At 43.1% G+C, this 19,747-nt stretch overlaps 1 protein-coding gene across 11 annotated transcripts in view; it reads right to left on the reverse strand.

Moving 5' to 3' along the window:
- Positions 1 to 19,747, reverse strand: part of LOC145337795 (ryanodine receptor 1-like) — a 448,949-nt gene that overhangs the window by 195,936 nt on the left and 233,266 nt on the right. For all 11 annotated transcript variants that reach the window (XM_080182647.1, XM_080182646.1, XM_080182643.1 and 8 more), the window contains 6 exons: positions 18,002 to 18,096; positions 14,703 to 14,838; positions 11,630 to 11,816; positions 8,553 to 8,661; positions 4,568 to 4,688; positions 1,410 to 1,579 (listed from right to left, as the gene is read on the reverse strand). In XM_080182647.1, coding sequence (XP_080038773.1) covers positions 1,410 to 1,579; positions 4,568 to 4,688; positions 8,553 to 8,661; positions 11,630 to 11,816; positions 14,703 to 14,838; positions 18,002 to 18,096 — 818 coding nt within the window. The remainder of the gene's footprint in view (positions 1 to 1,409; positions 1,580 to 4,567; positions 4,689 to 8,552; positions 8,662 to 11,629; positions 11,817 to 14,702; positions 14,839 to 18,001; positions 18,097 to 19,747) is intronic.

Here is a 19,747-nt window from a genome sequence, read left to right on the forward strand (position 1 = left end):
CCCTCTATTGCGGTGTAATTTAAATGTACTTCTTCCTGATCTGTCAAACTGAAAGAGCCTCAGTCAACCTGCAACTCCTTTCACTATTTTATATACCTCCATTAGATCATCTGTAAGTACTTGGAAGTAAACAGACCCAGCTCTTTAAGTCTACTAAGCATGAAGTGTTAGGCAGGGACATTACTGGAAGCCATCAACTAGAGGTGCCTATACTATTCTGCACTGTGTTCTTCCTGATATGAATTCATGACCAGAGAGAGTAGTTGAGGCCAAAATGTAGTCTGATTTCAAGAAGAAATTAGATACAGCTCTTGGGGCTAAAGGGATCAGGCTGAATTGTGCGGTGGGAAGGGCAGGGGGGGGGGGTGGTATCAGGATACTGAATCTGATGATCAGCCATGATCAAAATGAATGGCAGAGCAGGTTTGAAGGGCCGAATGGCCTACTCCTGCTTCTATTTTCTATACTTCTATGAAATAGTACTGAACATTTCCAGTGGCAGGTATAAGGACAAGATCATTCTACATTGCCAACTAAATTTACACCATGGATATGGACAGGACATTTCCTCTTGTGGGAGAATCCAGAATTAGGGGGTCACGGTTTAAAATAAGGGGTCATTCAACTAAGATGGAGGTGAGGAGCATTTTTGCTGGTTACATAGTTGTATTAAAAGGAATGTCTGTATTGTTCATCTGAACTATTCAACTGACTTTCAGCAAACCATCCTCTATCTCATTTATCTATAATAAACTTTTCATATGGATTTACATTAGCTCACATCTCAAAATAACTTGCACAACTGAATTTGGTTGTTGCAATAACTGTAGTTGTAGCCAAGTGGTTAAAGCGATTGGCTAGAAGCCTACTGAGGACTCAATACGCAGGTTTGAATCCTGCCAATTCAGAGAATGTCTTTTTCAAGAATATTTCTTTGTTAGCATACCGGTTAGTACTCCTGTGTGTCACGTGGGAGATTGGGGTTCAATTCCCCAATGAGGAGGTTTCTTGGGCAGCACAGTGGCAAGCACTGCTGCCACTCAGTGCCAGGAACCAGAATTCGATTCTGGCTTGAATCACTGTCTCTGTGGAGTCTGCACATTCTCCCAGTGTCTGATTGGGTTCTCTCTAGGTGCTCTGGTTTCCTCCCACTGTCCAAAGATGCACAGCTTAGGTTGATTGGCCATGATAAATTGCTCCTTAGCGTCAGGCAGACTAGCAGGGTAAATACGTGGGGTTACGGGGATGGCTCTGGGTGAAACTGTTATCAGTGCAGACTCGATAGATCGAATGGCCTCCTTCTGCTCTCAGATTCTATGATAATGGGCAAAAAAAATTTGACTGCAACTGCGGGAGGGAAGTTTTGAATCAATTTACTAAAAATTAGCATTTTAAATCAAGCTACTTACAGTGTCCAAGGAGGCAGCAGCTCTCATATCAGGTAAGAAGCCAACCTCCAGTACATGAAGGAGAAAATCTTGATTTTCTATGCCGTAGACACGATCCAGGAACAACACCATGGGAGCCTTATGATCAGGAACAAAGCTGGCTGACATTTTAGGTTCCACAAGATTACCATCTGGAAGTCACAAACACAAAATGAAGCAAGAAATTAAAGGCAGGGATTCAGACAGCAAGGGAAGTGGAGCTTCATTCTATTGTCATAGGGGCAGCACGGTGGCACAACAGTTAGCACTGCTGCCTCACAGTACCAGGGACTCGGGTTCAATTCCCAGCTTTGGGCACTGTCTGTGTGGAGTTTGCACATTCTCCCAGTGTCTGTGTGGATTTCCTCCGGTGCTCTGGTTTCCTCCCATGTGCTGGTTAGATGCATTGACCCGAACAGGCCCAAAGTGTGACGGCTAGGGGAATTTCACAGTAACTTCATTGCAGTTTTAATGTAAGCCTTACCTGTGACTAATAAATAAACTTAAAAAAAACTGGAAAATAATTTTGCATTACTAAATTTTCATATAAATTTGCATACATCAGCTCAGTACTCAGAGCAAAAAATAGAGCTGCGTTGTTCGTTTAAAATTTTGAAGTTCATTTATTAGTGTCACAAGTGGCCTTACATTAACACTGCAATTAAGTTACTGTGAAAATCCCCTAGTTGCCCACAGTCCGGTGCCTGTTCGGAAACACTGAGGGAGAATTTACATGGCCAATGCACCAGACCAGCAAGTATGTGGGAGGAAAGCAGAGCAGCCAAAAGGAATCCACGTAGCCACGGGGAAAATGTGCAGTCCCAAGCCGGAAATCGAATAGCGGCAGGGACCTGGATAAGACAGCAGTGCTAACCACTGTGCCACTGTGTTGCCGTAGTTTCTAGAGTAGGCAACCCATCAGTATGTGTGTTACTGCCTATCATCAATACATTAAGTTACAATTAGCTATCTGAGGTTTGTGAAAAAAATAATGTGCGTTTGTAACTTGTAGCTTTCCTTGAAAAAGGCAGGCTAACAGCTTGTTTTCATTCCATCCTTCAGAAAGGGCAGAATGTTTGATGGGAAACTCACATGGACCTACACTACATGATCCCTTGGAAACAGGGCAATTGTTAGTGCTGCATTTTGTTAATTGAATGAATTTCAGATTTGAGGAGACACAGATCACCATTCTCAAACTGCTTTATACGAATAAGCATTAATTAAACCTGTAGAGTGAGTACCTTAATTGCAAGTCTTTGTTGGAAACGGAATGGATTTGCTTAGAATTCAAACAGCAACCAGAAGCTATAGCTAAAAATTCTTAACTTGACTGCTGTATAATCATAACCATTTTGCAGCTGTCATCTCAGCACTTTTTATTACACCTTTTGTATCAGTATGGGGTAATTTCCAATGCAAACATCTTTTATCTCATTGCCTCTATTTATAATACTTATATTAACAGACCAAAGATGTACAACCAATGGCCAGAGTTTTCCAGCCATTCTTGCTGGTGGGCCCACCAACTCCCCTGGTGGGAGTACACTGAAGATCCTGGCATCAGCAAGGATCAGTTTATCTTAGGTTAGGTGAATTGGCCGTGCTAAATTGCCCCTTAGTGCCAAACGAATGTGGGGTTATGGGGATAGGGCCTGGGTGGGACTGTTTTCGGTGCAGGCTTGATGGGTCAAATGGCCTCCTGCTGCACTTTAGGGATGGGCAATTAAGGATGCAAGGAAGGCAATAGCCTAGTGGTATTATCGCTAGACTACTAATCCAGAAACTCAGCAAATGTTTCTGGAGACCCGGATTCGAATCCTGCCACGGCAGATGGTAGCATTTGAAGTCAGTAAAAAAGAAATCTGGAATTAAGAATCTATTGATGGCATAGATATTGATATCAACAGTTTAAATTCATTCAAATTGACTGCATACTTGATATCTTCCATGGCAGCCACTAAACAGATACAGTAAAGGCGATCTCAAAGTGTTAAGAGTTGCTTCATGATTAACTTTTGTTTCAGGCAAACTCATAGGAAGCTCTATGTCTAGGATGTCTAGGTAAAGAATATTTGAGAGTATACTGAATTCCAGCTTACATTAAGAATTTTAAATAAAGTAACACATAGTTGATGCTGCAGCATATTAACCCCTCATCATTAATGGCACTCTTTATTCATTAACTTTTCATTCAGTTTATCCTAGGTGTCTAAAGAATAGTATTAAAAATTATTGGATCAGAAAGTAGTCAGCAGTTATTTCATTTTATATTTTTGTTTGTTTTTACATTTTTTACTGGAATGTGAGTGTCACTGGCAAGGCCAGCATTTGTTGCTTATCCCTGGTTGCCCTTGAACTGAGTGGCTGGCTAGGCCATTTCAGAGGGCAGTTGAGAGTAAACCACATTGCTGTGACTCTGGAGTCGCATGTAGGCTGGGCCAGGTAAGGATGGCAGATTTCCTTCCCTAATAGGACATTAGTGAACCAAATGGGTTTTTCTGACAATCAACAATGGTTTCATGACCATCAATAGATTCTTAATTCCAGATTTTTTTTTACCGACTTCAAATGCTACCACCTGCTGTGGCAGGATTCGAACCCAGGTCTGCAGAACATTTGCTGAGTTTCTGGGTTAATAGCCTAGCGATAATACCACTAAGCTATCGCCTTCCTTGCATCCTTAATTGCTCATCCCTAATTGCCCTTGAACCTCTCGGCCATTTCAGAGGGAAACCATGTTGCTGTGGATTTGGAGTCACACGTAGGCCAGACCAGGTAAGGATAGCAGATTTCCTTCCCTAAAGGACATTAGTGAACCAGATGTGTTTTTGCAACAATCAATGATATCAATAGTTCTAGCAATAGTGATCAATCATGATCTCTATTGCTAGAATTAGTTTTACATGCTAGCTTTATTAATTGAATTCAAATTCCACCAACTGACACGGTGGGATTTGAACTCCTGGCCCCTGTGTATTAGCTTGGGCAACTGTACTACTGATCCAGTGACGTCAGCATACCCCTCCATCTTCCCTGAAATGGTACCAACCATATCTATCATCTTCTGCACTGTAATATGATTTGAGCATAAATCCAGGTCATAAAATCCAACATTTCTGCTAACAACTTAACCTTACCTTTTCCAAAGGAAGGAATCTGCAACGGCAAGCTTATAACACCAACCAAATCTTCAATTGGAACCAGAGATCGCAGGATTGCCCGGATTCTCAATGCTTCACCTTTTCCTGCCTGGACCAGCTGTTGCAAAAAGAGAAAAGACAACAGAACTAAGTTTTTAAAGTTCATTTATTTGTGTCACAAGAAAGCTTACATTAACACTGCAATGACTAGGAAAATCTCCGAGTCACCACACTCCGGTGCCTGCTTGCGTACACTGAAAGAGAAATGAGCATGGTCAACATACCTGACCAGCACTTCTTTCGGACTGTGGAGTATCTGAAAGAAACCCATGCAGACATGGGGTGAATGTGCAGACTCCACATAAACAGCCACCTAAGCTGGGAATCAAATCCGGGTCCCTGGCACCGTGAGGCAGCAGTGTTAACTATCAGGCCACCGTGCTGCCCCATTGTAGTTATCATATAAAACTGGTTTTCAGCATAAGGCAAACACTGCAGAGGAAGCCAGCACGTAACATTGTCTATTAAACCAATGTTATTTGTTCAAATTAAGAATCATATTTCATTAATTCTTTGAAAATTCATTTACAACCCATTATTATGGAACGAGCAATTTTCTAATGCAATGTTTGATAATATCTTCTTGTTATCCAAAACTGAAAATTATGAAGCTGTGATCCTTTAGTATTTCTCAAAAAGGCAACACATGACTGATCCAATGTGAATATTAAAGTTGCCTCCTGTCACAATAATTCATCTCATAATTTACAAAGATGGTACAACTGCAAGTTTTATCAACTGGCTCTGTCTGTTTAAAGGAGAAATGGAGCTCAGAATGATTCCAAAACTCAGTGAAAGATCAGGGAATGTGACACAAACATCTTGCAGCCTTGAATGGCTGTGCTTCTGTTGCTGGCGGCTGGGCACATTTCCTGGTCTCTGACTCCCTCATCAATTCCAGTGATTTCTTTGTATGTTAGAAGATACTGTCTTACGGAAAGACCTTCATTAAGAGCAATGTTTTGCTGCAAGCAGCTTATAACCATCTTGATCTCCTCTGGGCGTATTTTAAAATATTCCCTACCCTTGATTGTTGCTTCATCCTTCATAATCTGAGCCTTGTGTAATCTCTGAAGTTATTTACCAGATTGAATCTGGGGATGAAGGGGTTGACTTATGAAGAGAGATTAAACAGTTTGGGTTTATACTCGACTGAAGTTTAGAAGGATGAGAGGGGATCTGACAGAGGTATATAAAGTTTTAAAAGAGATTGATAAACGTAGATCAAATGTTTCCTCTTATGGGGCAACCTAGAACAACAGGTCAAAAGAGAAAATGCTTGAAAATCTCAGCAGGTCTGGCAGCATCTGTAAGGAGAAAAAAGAGCTGACTTTTCAAGTTGACCCAAAGCTTACCCTTTCATTTTAGCTTCTCTGCCGTTTGGCCATTCACACCCTTTATTCTCTCTGTGGACAGCCATTAGCAGTCTTTTCACCGGCTTTCCTTGGCTATGACTCATCTTTCATTCCCTCACCCTACAGTATAAATATCTCCCACTTTTTATGCTTTTAGCTTTGACAAAGGGTCATCTGGCCTTGAAACGTCAACTCTTCTCTCTCCTTACAGATGCTGCCAGACCTGCTGAGATTTTCCAGCATTTTCTCTTATGGTCATGGGTATAGGTTGAGAGGCAGTGGATTTAAAACTGAGATGACAAAGAACTACTTCTTGCAGAGGGTGGTGAATTTGTGGAACTCATTGCCTCATAGCACGGTGAAGTCTGAATCATTAAATAGTTTCAACAAGGAGATAGATATATTTCTAATTTTAAAAGAGGGAAAGAGGGATGTGGGGAACAAATGAGGAGGTGGATTTGAGATGAGGGAGAGATCAGCCATGATCTGACTGAATGGCGGAGCAGGCTCGAAGGGCTGAATATGCCTACTTCTGCTCCTAATTCCTAAGTGGAGACCTTGGGGGTGATTTCCCAACTACACTTGATGCAGGCGCAAATTCCATTATGACTGGCAAATCTCACCAGAGGGCTGTAACAGAATTTGCGCTGGGGAGATCTCAGAATAAGATCTTCCTTCCCAATCCACAACCAACTGCCACCACCCCACCCCCCCCTCCCCACTTTCTCCCAGCAATAGCATTAATTTCATTCCCAGCGAGGGCATGAATCTGACTACAATTCGTTTAAATCTTGAGAACTGGCTTTGTACCATACCTTCCGGAACTGTCATATGTTCGCATCCACCAGTGTGACATAGCAGAGACTAGACCCTGCCAGAGGCTCAGAGGCCAGTGCAGTCAGGAACATGACAGGGTAGTGGCCTGTCCATGCCAACCTGGCTATGTTGGCACAGACAGGTGCACAGTGCCAATAAGGGAAGGGCCTGCAGGCAATCACCTCACATGGGGTGCCTGGGGCGGGGGCGGGGGTGGGGGGGGGGGGGGTGGTTTGCAGAGAGGTGGGGATGGTCTTTAATGTGGTTTTGAGATCTTGATTGAGTCAGACTTGTTGGAGTCTTTAGGCCCACCCTATTCTCATAATTATGGTGCAAAACATGTCTCCCCTACTTTAAAATGGCAAAGTGTGGAAAGATCCAGGCAGAAAACCTGCCTTTTTCTCTGGGGAGAAATACATCATGTTCTCTGGCCGTGCATACCCTGCTGCCGCTTCAAAACAAGGGCGGAGAATCAGGCACTCAGCCTAATCTTCTTTTATGGTAGCGGGACCAGAAAATCCCGCCAGCGGGGACTGCTGAAAAAATTCCACCCAACGGTTATCAGTTCGAACCTGACTTTGAAATCCATCTGTGTGCCTCGTCGTGTTGATTCACAATGGGAGTATGAGGATTATACAAGAGGTACCAGCAAGCACAGCTTCATTCCCCTGCCCTGTGCTTTCAAAGAATATTATTCCAATTAATTTTTCCATGTTTTCCAATCCATTCAGAGAAAGCATGTTAGTTATTTAAACATTTCAATGCTGCTATGTGCCATCATCTCAACAGTCATTCTATTTAAAACAACAGGCAGCCTAGTTTCCCAGGCCTCAGGAGATCAAGCAGCTCAAAGACAGGGAGGTATTCAAGGAAAGTGGAGTTGAGGCCACATTCAGATTGGACATGATCTTATCAAATGGCAGAGCAGGCTCAAGGGACAGAATGGCCTATTTCTATTCTTAATTCATATGTTTGTATATATGTTTGTGTGTTCATGATACAAAGGGGCTGAATCCAGGAAGTGGCTGCCATTTTAGTGTGGCAAGCTACTCAGTAAAACCAACAGTCCTTTCCCTAACTGCCATCATCTCTCTGGGTGCTCCCACCAACTATCGGATCCTTCCATAATCAGGAATTTCCCACTCCCCCATGCCACTATTTAAACTTTCCCGCTCTGCCAGTAACAGTGGACACAGTATACAGGGAGATCGGGGTGCATGTGCAAAGGCGCCCCTATGGCTTAGCTGAGACTCCACCCCTCCCCCTACTGGTGAGATTCACATTACGACCTCAGTGCAATACAGACTGCTGTAAGTTACCTTGCTGAACAAATGGGCGAGAAAACCTCCTGTTTTCTTGCCTGTTTGATACTTGGAATTTATTTTTAATTATTCAAATGGAAAATCTAGGCCTTCAATTTCAGGTTGGAGTTCTGATGAAAGATCGTTGAACTGAAACATTCGCTGTTCCTCTTTCCACACTTGCTGCCAGACTTTGCTGAATATTTCTGTCATTTTCTGCTTTTATTAACCTTTCAAGTTAATCTCTAAACTGCAATAAGCAAAGTAACTTACAACTGGTCTAAACAGAACTAAGTGTTTATTTTCAACAGACTTCTATTCACTTTGTAGTGTGACAATTCCTTGCAAAACTTCTATAGAAATGGATTTGGAATATAATTATCACAACATGGTGGTGCGGTCCAACTCAGAAATCAATACCTGGTTCATCTGTAAAAGGCCATCACTTACATGCATCTCTGGAGCACATCTGCCCAATAGATCAATCAGTGCTGAGTAGAAAGACATGATGGCGTTACCCAGATGGACACGATTTTCTTCATGTACTTCTTCACTGAACCTTTGTGAAATAAAATAAGTTATGGTTCACTTGCTCTGATGAAGACACACAAACTCAAAACGTTAATTCTGTTTTACTCTCCCCACAGATTCTGCCAGTTTTTTTCAGCATCTTCTGTTTTTGTTTCATATTCTAGCATCCGCAGTATTTTGCTATTATTTAAGTTCACAATACATTTTTTAGTGACTAACTTTGCTTAACTGCAGGATTTATGCATATTACAACCATATTGGTCCCTCCGATTCAGTCAGGATTGATAAGGTCATTAGCACTTTTTAACTTGGGTGTGCCGCACTCAGACTGATAGTTTATGGGGAAAAATTGTTTTTTTATGATATTAACTGGGAATAGCTTCTCTTTTTTTACTGATCACATCAAATAGTAAGTTGAGATGGACACAATAGTGGTGAAATTGGATTTGAACAGTAGTGCATAGCAGATGAAAACAAATCATGTAAACATCCATTCTGTACCACTGCTGGGGAGGTGATGGCCTAGTGGTATTATCGCAAGACTGCTAATCCAGAACTCAGCTAATGTTCTGGACACCCGGGTTTGAATCCCACCATGGCAGATGGTGGAATTTGAATACAATACAAATATCTCAAATTAAGAATCTACTGATGACTATGAACCATTGTTGATTGTTGGAAAAGCCCATCTGGCTCATTAATGCCCTTTAGGGACGGAAATCTGCTGTCCTTATGTGGTCTGGCCTACATGTGACTCCAGAGCTACACAATGTGGTTGGCTCTCAATTGCCCTCCAAGGACAACTACGGTGAACAATAAATACTGGCCCAGCCAGCGATGCCCATGTCCCATGAATGAATAAAAAAAGTTCCTCAGGGTAGTTTCCTAGCCCAGCCATATTCAGCTGCTTCAATTACCTTCCTTCCATAAGATCAGATGTGAGGGTGATCACTGATGATTCAAGGATTATGGGGAGAGCAATGGGGGTATGGCACTGAGGTAGAGGATCAGGTATAATCATATTGAATGGTGGAGCAGTCTCAAAGGGTTAATGACCGACTCCTGCTCCTACTTTGTGTTTCTATGTTCAGCACCATTTGCCATTAAGGTACTGAAGTTGCCCATGTCCAATTGCAGCAACAGCTGGACAACAGCCACACTTGCCAGGTAAAGACCACCTCCAGTAAGGGAGAATCTAACCATCACCGTTTTGATTTTGATTTGATTTGATTTATTATTGTCACACGTATTAGTATGCAGTGAAAATTATTGTTTCTGCATGTTACACAAAGCATACCGTTCATAGAGAAGGAAAGGAGAGAGTGCAGAACGTAATGTTACAGTCACAGCCAGAGTGTAGAGAAAGATCAACTTAACGCGAGGTAGGTCCATTCAAAAGTCTGACAGCATCAGGGATGAAGCTGTTCTTGAGTCGCTTGATATTCAACGGAATTATCACTGAATCCACACTGAATTAACATCTGATAGATTACCATTGACCAGAAACGGAACTGGACTAGCCATTTAAATACAGTGGCTGCAAGAACAGGTCAAAGACTGGGAATTTTGCAAAGAATAACCCAACTTCTGACTCCCCAAAACTTGTCCAATGTCTACAAGGCACATGTCAGGAGTGTGATGGAATATTCACACTTGCTTTGATGAGTTTAGCGCCAACAACAATCAAGAAACTCAACACCATCTAGGACAAGCAGCCCGCTTAATCTGCATCCCAACCACCACCTTAAATGTTCACTTTCGCCACCACCAATGTACAGTGGCAACAAGTTGCACCATCTACAAGATGCACTGCAGCAACTCACCAAGTCCTTTAACAGCACATTCCAAACCTTCGACCTTTACCACCTAGACGGATGAGGGTAGCAGATGAATAGAACACCATCTACACTTCCTCCTCCAAGCCACAGAACATCTTGGAATTCTATCACCATTCTTCACTTTCATTGCCTCAAAATACTGGAAGGACTTTAATGGCTCAAGGAGGTGACTCACCACCACTCTTCCATGGGCAATTAGGGATGGACAACAAATACTGGCCTAGCTAGCAATGTCCACAGCCCATTGAAGAATAAATTAAAAAAAACAGCCTATATCAGTTAAAAGCGTTCGCAATTTAAACTCCAGACCTCTTCTTTCTAGAAACACTTTTGGATGAATAATTCATTAAATGAAGCATCTGAAAATTTTCAAAGTGATATGATGCTTCAGGTTTCATTTTTTTTCTTGCAATTCTTAAGATTTCTATTCATTTCAGGGCCGTTGTTCTGAGGGAATTCCGATATATATGGCTTCCCTTTAACTTGCTCCATTCTTGGAGTGAGGCAGATTAGGCTCATAGAATCCCTGCAGTGCAGAAGGAGGCTATTTGGACCATTGAGTCTGGACCAGAGCATCTTACCAAAGCCCTATCCGTGTAACCCCGCAATCTTTACCCTGCTAATCCCCCTAACCTACACATCTCGGAACACTAAGGGAGAATTTGGCATGTCCAATCCACCTAACCAACACATCTTTAGACATTAAGAGCAATTTAGCTTGGCCAATCACCTAATCTGCACAATTTGGGACCGTGAGAAGAAACCGGAGCACCTGGGAAAAACCCATGTCGAATTGGGAAAATGTGCAAACTCTGTCTAGTCACCCAGTTGAACCCTGGCCCTGTGAGGCAGCAGTGCTAACTGCTACGCCACCCCCTATAGGTGTAATCCCAATATACTCAATTGAATGAGGTGGGAGGGACTATTTCTGTTTGTTTCAATATATATAATCCTTTGGATTGTGGTCAGATTGTGGATGCTGAAGAAGGACAGTGGGCTGAATGCAGTTATCTCCTTAGCTTAGACAGCCTGAAGCAAAAAGGATAGACACTGATTCCCAATCTTTCAACTGAAGAAACAGATATTCATGCTTGGGAATCTTATAAGACAGAGAAAAACACTTGTATTGTATTGGGTGAAATTATCGCATTTTCTTACAATTCTCGTCTTCTGTCTTTCTTGACTGTTGGTCCATCACGAGCAGGATCCTCAGAAATCTTGATGGCGTCCTCAACGGCTCCTAGCAAACCGCTACCACCTTCACCCCGCAGGGCTGGTCCAAAGCACTCAGGGCGACGGATCAGCAAACGCACAACTACATTAGCATTTTCTTCTACACTTTCACCTGCAATCACACAGAAGGCATCGCACAAACAGGAGGTTAAGAAGCACAACATATTCAGGAATGCAAAAAAATTCAACACAACTAATGTTTTTAGTTACTTTGTAAGAAAATGATTTAAGTACATCTACTAGTTGTATTCCACTATTGCACACATTATTTCTGCAGCCATCAAATTGTTTTCATTAGTTGCATTCACACTCTCTAGGACCTTTCCTCATGTGATGATGCTCCTGTAATAATCTCACCCAACAGATGCGGCATGGTGGCACAGTGGTTAGCATTGCTGCCTCACAGCCCCAGGGACCTGGTTCGATTGTCCGTTTTGATGGCTGCCAGTATGGAGTTTGCATCTTCTCCCCATATCTCCGGCTTCCTCCCACAGTCCAAAGATGTGCGGGTTAGGTGGGTTGGCCATGCTAAATTGCCCCCTAGTATCCCAGGATGCTTGGGTTAGAGGAATTAGTGGGGTAAATATGTGGGGTTATGTGGATAGGGCCTAGGTGGGATTGTTGTCAATGCAGACTTGATGGGCCGAATGGCTTCCTTCCGCACTGTAGGGATTCTATGATTCTATGCTGCCAAACCTGCCGAGTCTCAATTAACAGTGAGAGTTGATGTGAAAAAAGCTGCTGATGTGGTGTACATGGGCTTCTGAAAGACATCTGATAAAATGCCACAGAATAGACTTATGAGTAAAGTCATAACTCATGGAATGATAGGATCAGTAGGAAAATGGATACGAAACTGACCGCTTAACAGGAAGCAGAGTGGTGGTGAATGGATGTTTTTTGGACTGGACTGAAGTTTGTAAGAGAGCTCCTCATGGATCAATGTTGGGATTCTTGCTCTTCCCAAATATATGAATGACCTTGACCTTAAGGGACAGGGTGCAATTTCAAAATTTGTGGACATTACAAAACTTGGAACCAGTGAGCATAGTGCAGAACTTCAAAAGAGCATGGACGGGTTGGTGGAATAGGCAGGTAAATGGCAGATGAAATTAAAGCAAAGAAATGTGAAGTGTTTCATTTCAGCAGGATGAATGTGGAGAGAGAATATAAAACAAAGGATACAATTCTAAAGGGGATACAGGAGCAGTGGGAGCTGAATATGTATGTATACAAGTCATTGAAGGTGGCAGGACAGGTTGAGAGAATGATTAATAAAACATATAGCATCCTAGTTTTATTAATATGGGCAGAAAGTACAAAAACAATGAAGAAATGTTAAACCTATATAGAATTGCGGAGTAGGGCTTAATTAGGTTGATTGACAGGTAAGGTCATATGACTGGGTAGAGCTAGGCTTACACAAAGAACTCAAGCTCAGTTGCTTTTGGGGAGACAAAGCGTTCGCTTTTCCCCTCTGAGGTCTGGAGACTGGAATTTGCTAGCAAATAGATTTATTTTTGAGATTTAGTGTATAAAACACTGGTTCAGCATCAGATTATTCTATCCAGCTTTGGGTGCCAGCTTTTAGGAAAGAGATAAAGGCACTAAAGACAGTACAGAAAAAATTCACATAAATGGTTCCAGGGATGTTGGGCCAATGGGTCCCCTTCTGCGCTGTAACCATTTTGTGGTTATGTAGCATTAACGTACAGGCAAATTCCTTTCCCTAAGCTTTAACAAAGACAGGAGGCTATTCAGTTTAAACGGATGAATACCTCCACAAAAATAGAGAGGAAGCTTTCTATGTTTTCATCTGGATTGCATTCCAATTCAAGTGTTGTGCAGATTAACGTTCAAAGAAAGAATATAACCAATATCCAAGATTTTTGGGAATCCACAGGAAAAGCCAACAAGCAACAGGTGTAGTGGAAAGTTATTTTTGCAGCATGCAATTTTTCAGGAAGTCAGAATCATTTTTATTATCCAATAGCTAAGAGCTATTGGGTGATTTTCATAGCCCACTGCAGTGTCAGGAGATACAAGCGGAGATCATTTAGCGGGCTTCCTGGTGGGCACTATGGATTTCTGGCAGTGTCAGCTCCATGCCAGAAATTGGTGCGGAGCTGAATAAATTATTTAAATGATCATTACCATCTGATTAGCGGGCCCGGCACTGAAATCTCCAGGCCGACTAGCATTCCCTTTGCCCTACCAGGCAGGAGTGGTTCACAACAGCTCCCCACCAACAGGGGGGTTGGTGGCCTGACCTTGCCTGCCATGCAGGCCCCCCCAACGTGGTAAGGGGGAAAGGTGCACCCTGTGCGTTGCCAGCATGGCACTGCCACCCTGGCTCCTCTGTCATTGCCTGGTGGGGTGTTGATGGGTGGGGGTGGGGTTTCCCTCTACCACTTTGCACTTGGGATCACTAACAGAGGGAGGAAGGACAGCGATCTGGGCTGGTCAGAGATGTCTGGAGCTCAGCAACTGGGAGGCTGGCCTGCTCTGACAGATTAGCGCATGCACAGTGGCCCACTCAGCACTATGCTGCTGGCAAGTCCAGCAGGAAAAGGCCCTGCCCACTGATTTTTATCATGATTCACACTAGGGCAGATTGCAGTGCTCAGAGTGTGGGAGATTCATTTTGAAAATCCTGCCCAAAAAAGCAGGAGTTACTCCAGTTTTTAAACAAATTTGGGAATTAGAATTTGGGAGAATCCCAGCCATGATGTTGTATTTATTCATTCCTGACATCTACATTATTAAATGTGTAAACTGTATGACTGGATGCAAGGGGAAGAGACAGCAAGACAAATTGACACATCAACTGATTGTTTACATAGGATCTGTTATAATGACCATTGTTGCAAGCAGATAAGTACCCACATGATGTATTTATACTATCCATGCTGGTGCCAATTCTGTGAAATGTATTGTGTTACAAGAACAGTGACTATTCACCATCCTTTACTGACATTTGCCAAACTGGTCTATTTACCATTAACGAATACAGCAAACCGCAGGAAGTCGAGATAACGCTCTCCCCCAACAGGGTTCCATCCAATGTCTGGATATCCTTTTGTCAGAAGCATTGGGCAGCTTTGCAGTCCACAACCCGCCAGGTATGTCACCACCTAAAATTGGAGAGAAGTGGCAAAATCCATGAGAATGAATTACTGGGTTAAAACTACAGACAGTCATTCCAAGCATTCATCATTGAGAGTAATAATATGCAACTTAAAGAATGTAAAATCAGAATAAATTGTCAAACCCATCATCACCTTCCAAATCTTGGAGTGAAGTTAGGATTCATTCTCCTGTTTTTTTTTAAGAAAGCATTACTTATACCCAAATCCACAGTTGTCCGCAAGCATAAATGCAAAATACCACGGGTACTGGAGATCTGGACTATTAATGGAAAGCACTGGAAATGCTCAGCGCCATTTGTGGAGAGAAATAAAGTTAATGTTTTGAGTCAAATGTGACTCTTCAGAGTTAGAGAATAAGGGTACAGTCTTACCTACTGTTCACGCCATGTTTCCGTTGCAGCGAAGTCGGAGAATTTTGCGGCCAGCCAAATCGCCGTTCACCATGGCGGGATGGCCCTCCACAAATGATGCCAAATGCTGTGTATTTCCAGCAGTCTACATCCAAGTACATTACTCAGTGAGGCACTAATCGCTTTCCTTCAGGTATACCTTTCCTTAGATAGGGCACATTTCATTCTTTGTCTATCCTTTAACTCCCAAAGATCAGTTCCTGCCTGATCCTCAATCCGCTTTGTTTTTAAATTCAGTGAAGGATAGTTTCCCAAAGGTTCGCCACACAATCAAGTCATTTTGGAACTCTGATGCACAAATTGAGATTTTTTTCTGATCATTCCAAACATTGCGGAGTTGAAAGTTAAACCTACAAATTCCCTGCAGTATGAATTTTGTCTCTAGCTGCTTTATTTCACAGGGAAACTGTGAATATTTGATCCATTTTGCTCAATGTAAAATGCCAAGTAAAAGGTCAGGCATTTCAAAAGAAACAGTTTTATTGGAAGAAAACCAAATTAAAGGAATTAGAAACAAGCAGGCTTCCCACTAATCTTCAGAATATCCTCTGGAAATCTAATGTCAATGTCCTGGTGACATTTATGTAAACTTTTGGGGAACGGCATAGCCTTTGATATTTTCCCAGTGGAATGTGATATTACCATGTTCCCAATTCCATAATACATTGCAGATAACGAAATTTGCGGAACATAGTGGGGGCGATTCTCCCAGAAGTGCTGAACTGGTGGGAAGACTGTTCTAGGTCATGACTGTTTATCAGTTCAGCTTGTCACCTGAATCTCCGTACTCTGTGCATTGCAGAGGTCCCAGTCATGAATCTCATTAAAAACCTAGGGGGTGGGGCCTATTCACACTGGAGTCTGACAGTTCTGGAACTTGGCGCATGCATGGTGGCCCCAATCTGACAGTCTCCCCATTTGCTGGCCAGCCCGATCACTGGCCAGCCTGTGATCCCCAAAGTGCTGCCCCTCCAGCCCCCAGTCCAATTGCAGCCCCCACAAGAATTCGTGGGACAGCCCTGACTCCCCACCATCCCAGAGCACCCCATGTCCAGTCAACTCCCAGCAGTGATGATCCCCCTATTCCCACCCCTGCCACGCCCCCGGACCAACCCACCGCCCCAATCACTGGCTTCCCTCCATTCCAGACCGACTGTGCAGAGTGACAAATGGATGCTCACACCCCACCGATCGCCCCTAGGCCCCACCCACAATAGGCCCTGCCCCCATGGAACTGCCTGATGCCTGGTGGGCAGCGCCAAGGTGCCCCTGGGCATAGGGACTTTGACCCTGGGTAGTGCCAGGGGGCTGCCAGGATCCCTATACCCCCTCGAGATCAGTGCAGGTGTAATGGCGCCCTCTAGCAGTCAGCAGTTGGCTTTCCAATGAGAATAGACTCTGTCCACTCCCTCCACTGGTGTGAATCATCCTTTGCCTCATTTTTTGCATTAAGTGGCAGAAGATCACATTTGATAGTTCACTTGCTTTTTGTAAGATCGCTTCCAGTATTGAGAGAGAGTGAACTCTTGCGTTGCATGTGGGTTTGGAAAACTATCTATTATGTAAACTATTTTACCCCCACACCGCCCAACACCCTTGGGGGGGGCCTAGATTGACCCCGTTCATTCCAACAGGGTCTCCCGCTAGTTCCCCAAACGTGGGGAGCTAGTCTAAACCCCGCCAGAATGAAGTAATCCTGATGGGGTGGGAGATACAATTGGGACCGGCAAGTTCCCGATAATGACATTCAAAATACATTGAAAATATATTAAAAAAAGATTCAAATGACTTACTTATCTTCCCGCCGGTTTCCAGCATGGTCTGGTCTCCGACTGTTCTCTGGCTCTCAGAGATGTGCATGTGCCAGCGGCACATGCGCAAATCCTGGAACAAGGCCGGCAATGTGCATCTCCCACCCTGACCCGTCAGAAAAGTTGCAACCTAGCTGCAAATTCACTAAGATCTCCATGGTACATGGGGGATGGGAGAATCACCCCCATGGTTTTTCCCAACATTTCTTCCAACCCATTAAATACTCAATCCAAAATGGAATAAAATAGTTTACGTAATAGATAGTTTTCCAAACCCACATGCAAAACAGTGCACTCTCTCTCAATATGGAAGTAATCTTACCAAAGACAAGTGAGCTTTCGGGCGCGATCTTATGCCACTTAATGCAAAAAAGAGGCAAAGTATGATTCACACCAGTAGGGGGAATGGACAGAGTTTATTCTCACTATAAAGCCAGCGGCTGATTGCTGGAGGGCACCATTACATCTGCATCGATCTCTCAGTGTTCTGAGTACAAGTGTCACTCCCGCTACCTCTCTGGACATACCCCCCGACCCCCAATTGCCAGCCTCCCCCACGCCAATCGCTGCCCCAGTCAACTGGCAGCACGAACCAGCAGGATGGCCCCCACTATCTTTTTAAAAATTCTTTCATGGGGCATGGGTATCGCTGTCTAGGTCAGCATTATTGTTGCTCATTGCTCCTTGAGAAGGTGGTGGTGAGCTGCCTTCTAGAACTGTGTCAGACAGTGTGGCATAGGTGCACCCACAGTGCTGTTAGGAAGGGAGTTGCAGGATTTTGACCCAGTGACAGTGAGGGAATGGCTGATATACTTTCAACTCAGGATGCTGTGTGCACAGGATGGTGTGTCCCTGAAGCTAAAGTCCATTGTGGGTTTAGTAACTAATACTGACTGCAAATACATAGAAATCTTACAACTTTATTACCTTTTCAAGGTCAGGCTCTCGCAGAGCCAAGGCAAGTTCATTGTTGTCAATGCACGAAGCTGCTGCAACATCTAGTGGAGTGGACCCCCGCATGCCTGAGGAGAATAAATAACAGAAGGGAATGAGCAATCTCATTAATGCAGGAGAAACATCTCTAGGCACAGGTAACTGCATCAACTTTAAAGGACTGCAACAGGATTTTTGAAGCAGTGATTCTTGCTGTTACTGCAAACATTTTGTAATCTCTTTTCTTGCATTATCGAAGCTAATACATAAGATGCAGAAGTGTTCAAAATGATGTACCATGGAGATGTTAGTGAATTTGCAGCTAGGTTGCAGATCCAATGTGAAATATTTTCAGTAATTGATCATTTATAACAAGTGTTACAAAATTATCAAACAAAGCCTCGGCTACAAGGGAGGTGTTAGCCTAGTGGTATTATCGCGAGAGTATTAATCCAGAAACTCTGCTAACATTCTGGGGGACCCAGATTCGAATCCTGCCATGGCAGGTGGTGGAATTTGAATTCAGTAAAAAAAAAACTGGAATTAAGAATCTACTGATGACCATGATATCACTGTCAGAAAAACCTACCTGGTTCACTAATGCCCTTTAGGTAAGGAAATCTGCTGCCCTTACCTGGTCTGGCCCACATGTGATTCCAAAGCCACAGCAGAGTGGTTGAATCTCAACTGTCCTTTGATATGGCCTAGCCAGCCACTCAGTTCAAGGGCAATCATGCCAGCCAGCGACGCTCATGTCCCACAAATGAATTAAAAAAATGAGCAATTGCACAAGAATATTCAAGGATTGGAAATTTGCACTAAACATTTGAATGTTAAATAAGTCAAAAGGAACAATTCAAAGTGAAGTAACTCTACTACTCTATGAAAACAGTGCAATAGATTCATCTTTGGCATTCACAGAATGAAGCAATAAACAGAACCTTAATAGTTCTGTAGCTTTTATAATGTCAATCATCTTCACAGCTACAGAAAAATAGGATGAATCATTATATGCTCATCTTCTGCTTTTTTTTACAATTTAGAGGATGCTGTGTTAACGTTTAAAGCAAATGTGTTAAAGCACTGAATGAAATCATGCTGCTAAGATACCCAGTTGGAGCACTGGATAATGCTCCTTTAGCTATGGAAGATTACTTTGATTTTTATAAACAGTCATCGACACTGAGGCAGTCTTTCGGGATTGAGGATGATTTGCTTCTACGCTGGTTAGATGAGTTCCGAGATGACTCATAAGTTCAACGCACAATTTGCCAGTTTTCCCACATGTGGGACAAGTGGTTATTGAAGGTCGGGTAGGTGAACTGTTAGGAGATTTGTGTATCCCAACTTCTCCTGTGTGTGTTCTTGATGAAATCATTTGATGTGTTCAATCCTCAAAAGCACTGGAAATATACCACCAGCAGCGCCTTTGCAAGATCCTCCACATTTTGCAGCAAGAAAAAGCAGTCCAACAGTAGTATCCTCTCCCAAGTCAGCAGCAAGACACTAATCACTCATAACCAGCTCTGTTGGGCAGGACATATTGTTTGCATGCCTGACGCTCCATTCAGAACTCCATTGTGGTAAGAGACTCCCAGAAAGAAACCTGAAGTGATTAAGGAATGGCTTCAAAGCATCAGTGGAGAGGTTAAACATTCCTGCCAACTCAAGAGAGTCCTAGATTGTGACTGACCAAAATGGAGAAGGGTTCATTCAGGCAGCACAGTGGCACAGTAGTTA

Source organism: Carcharhinus amblyrhynchos, unplaced genomic scaffold (genome assembly GCF_965287045.1).
Source record: "Carcharhinus amblyrhynchos unplaced genomic scaffold, sCarAmb.v2.hapA scaffold_75, whole genome shotgun sequence".
NCBI classification, from domain to species: domain Eukaryota; kingdom Metazoa; phylum Chordata; class Chondrichthyes; order Carcharhiniformes; family Carcharhinidae; genus Carcharhinus; species Carcharhinus amblyrhynchos.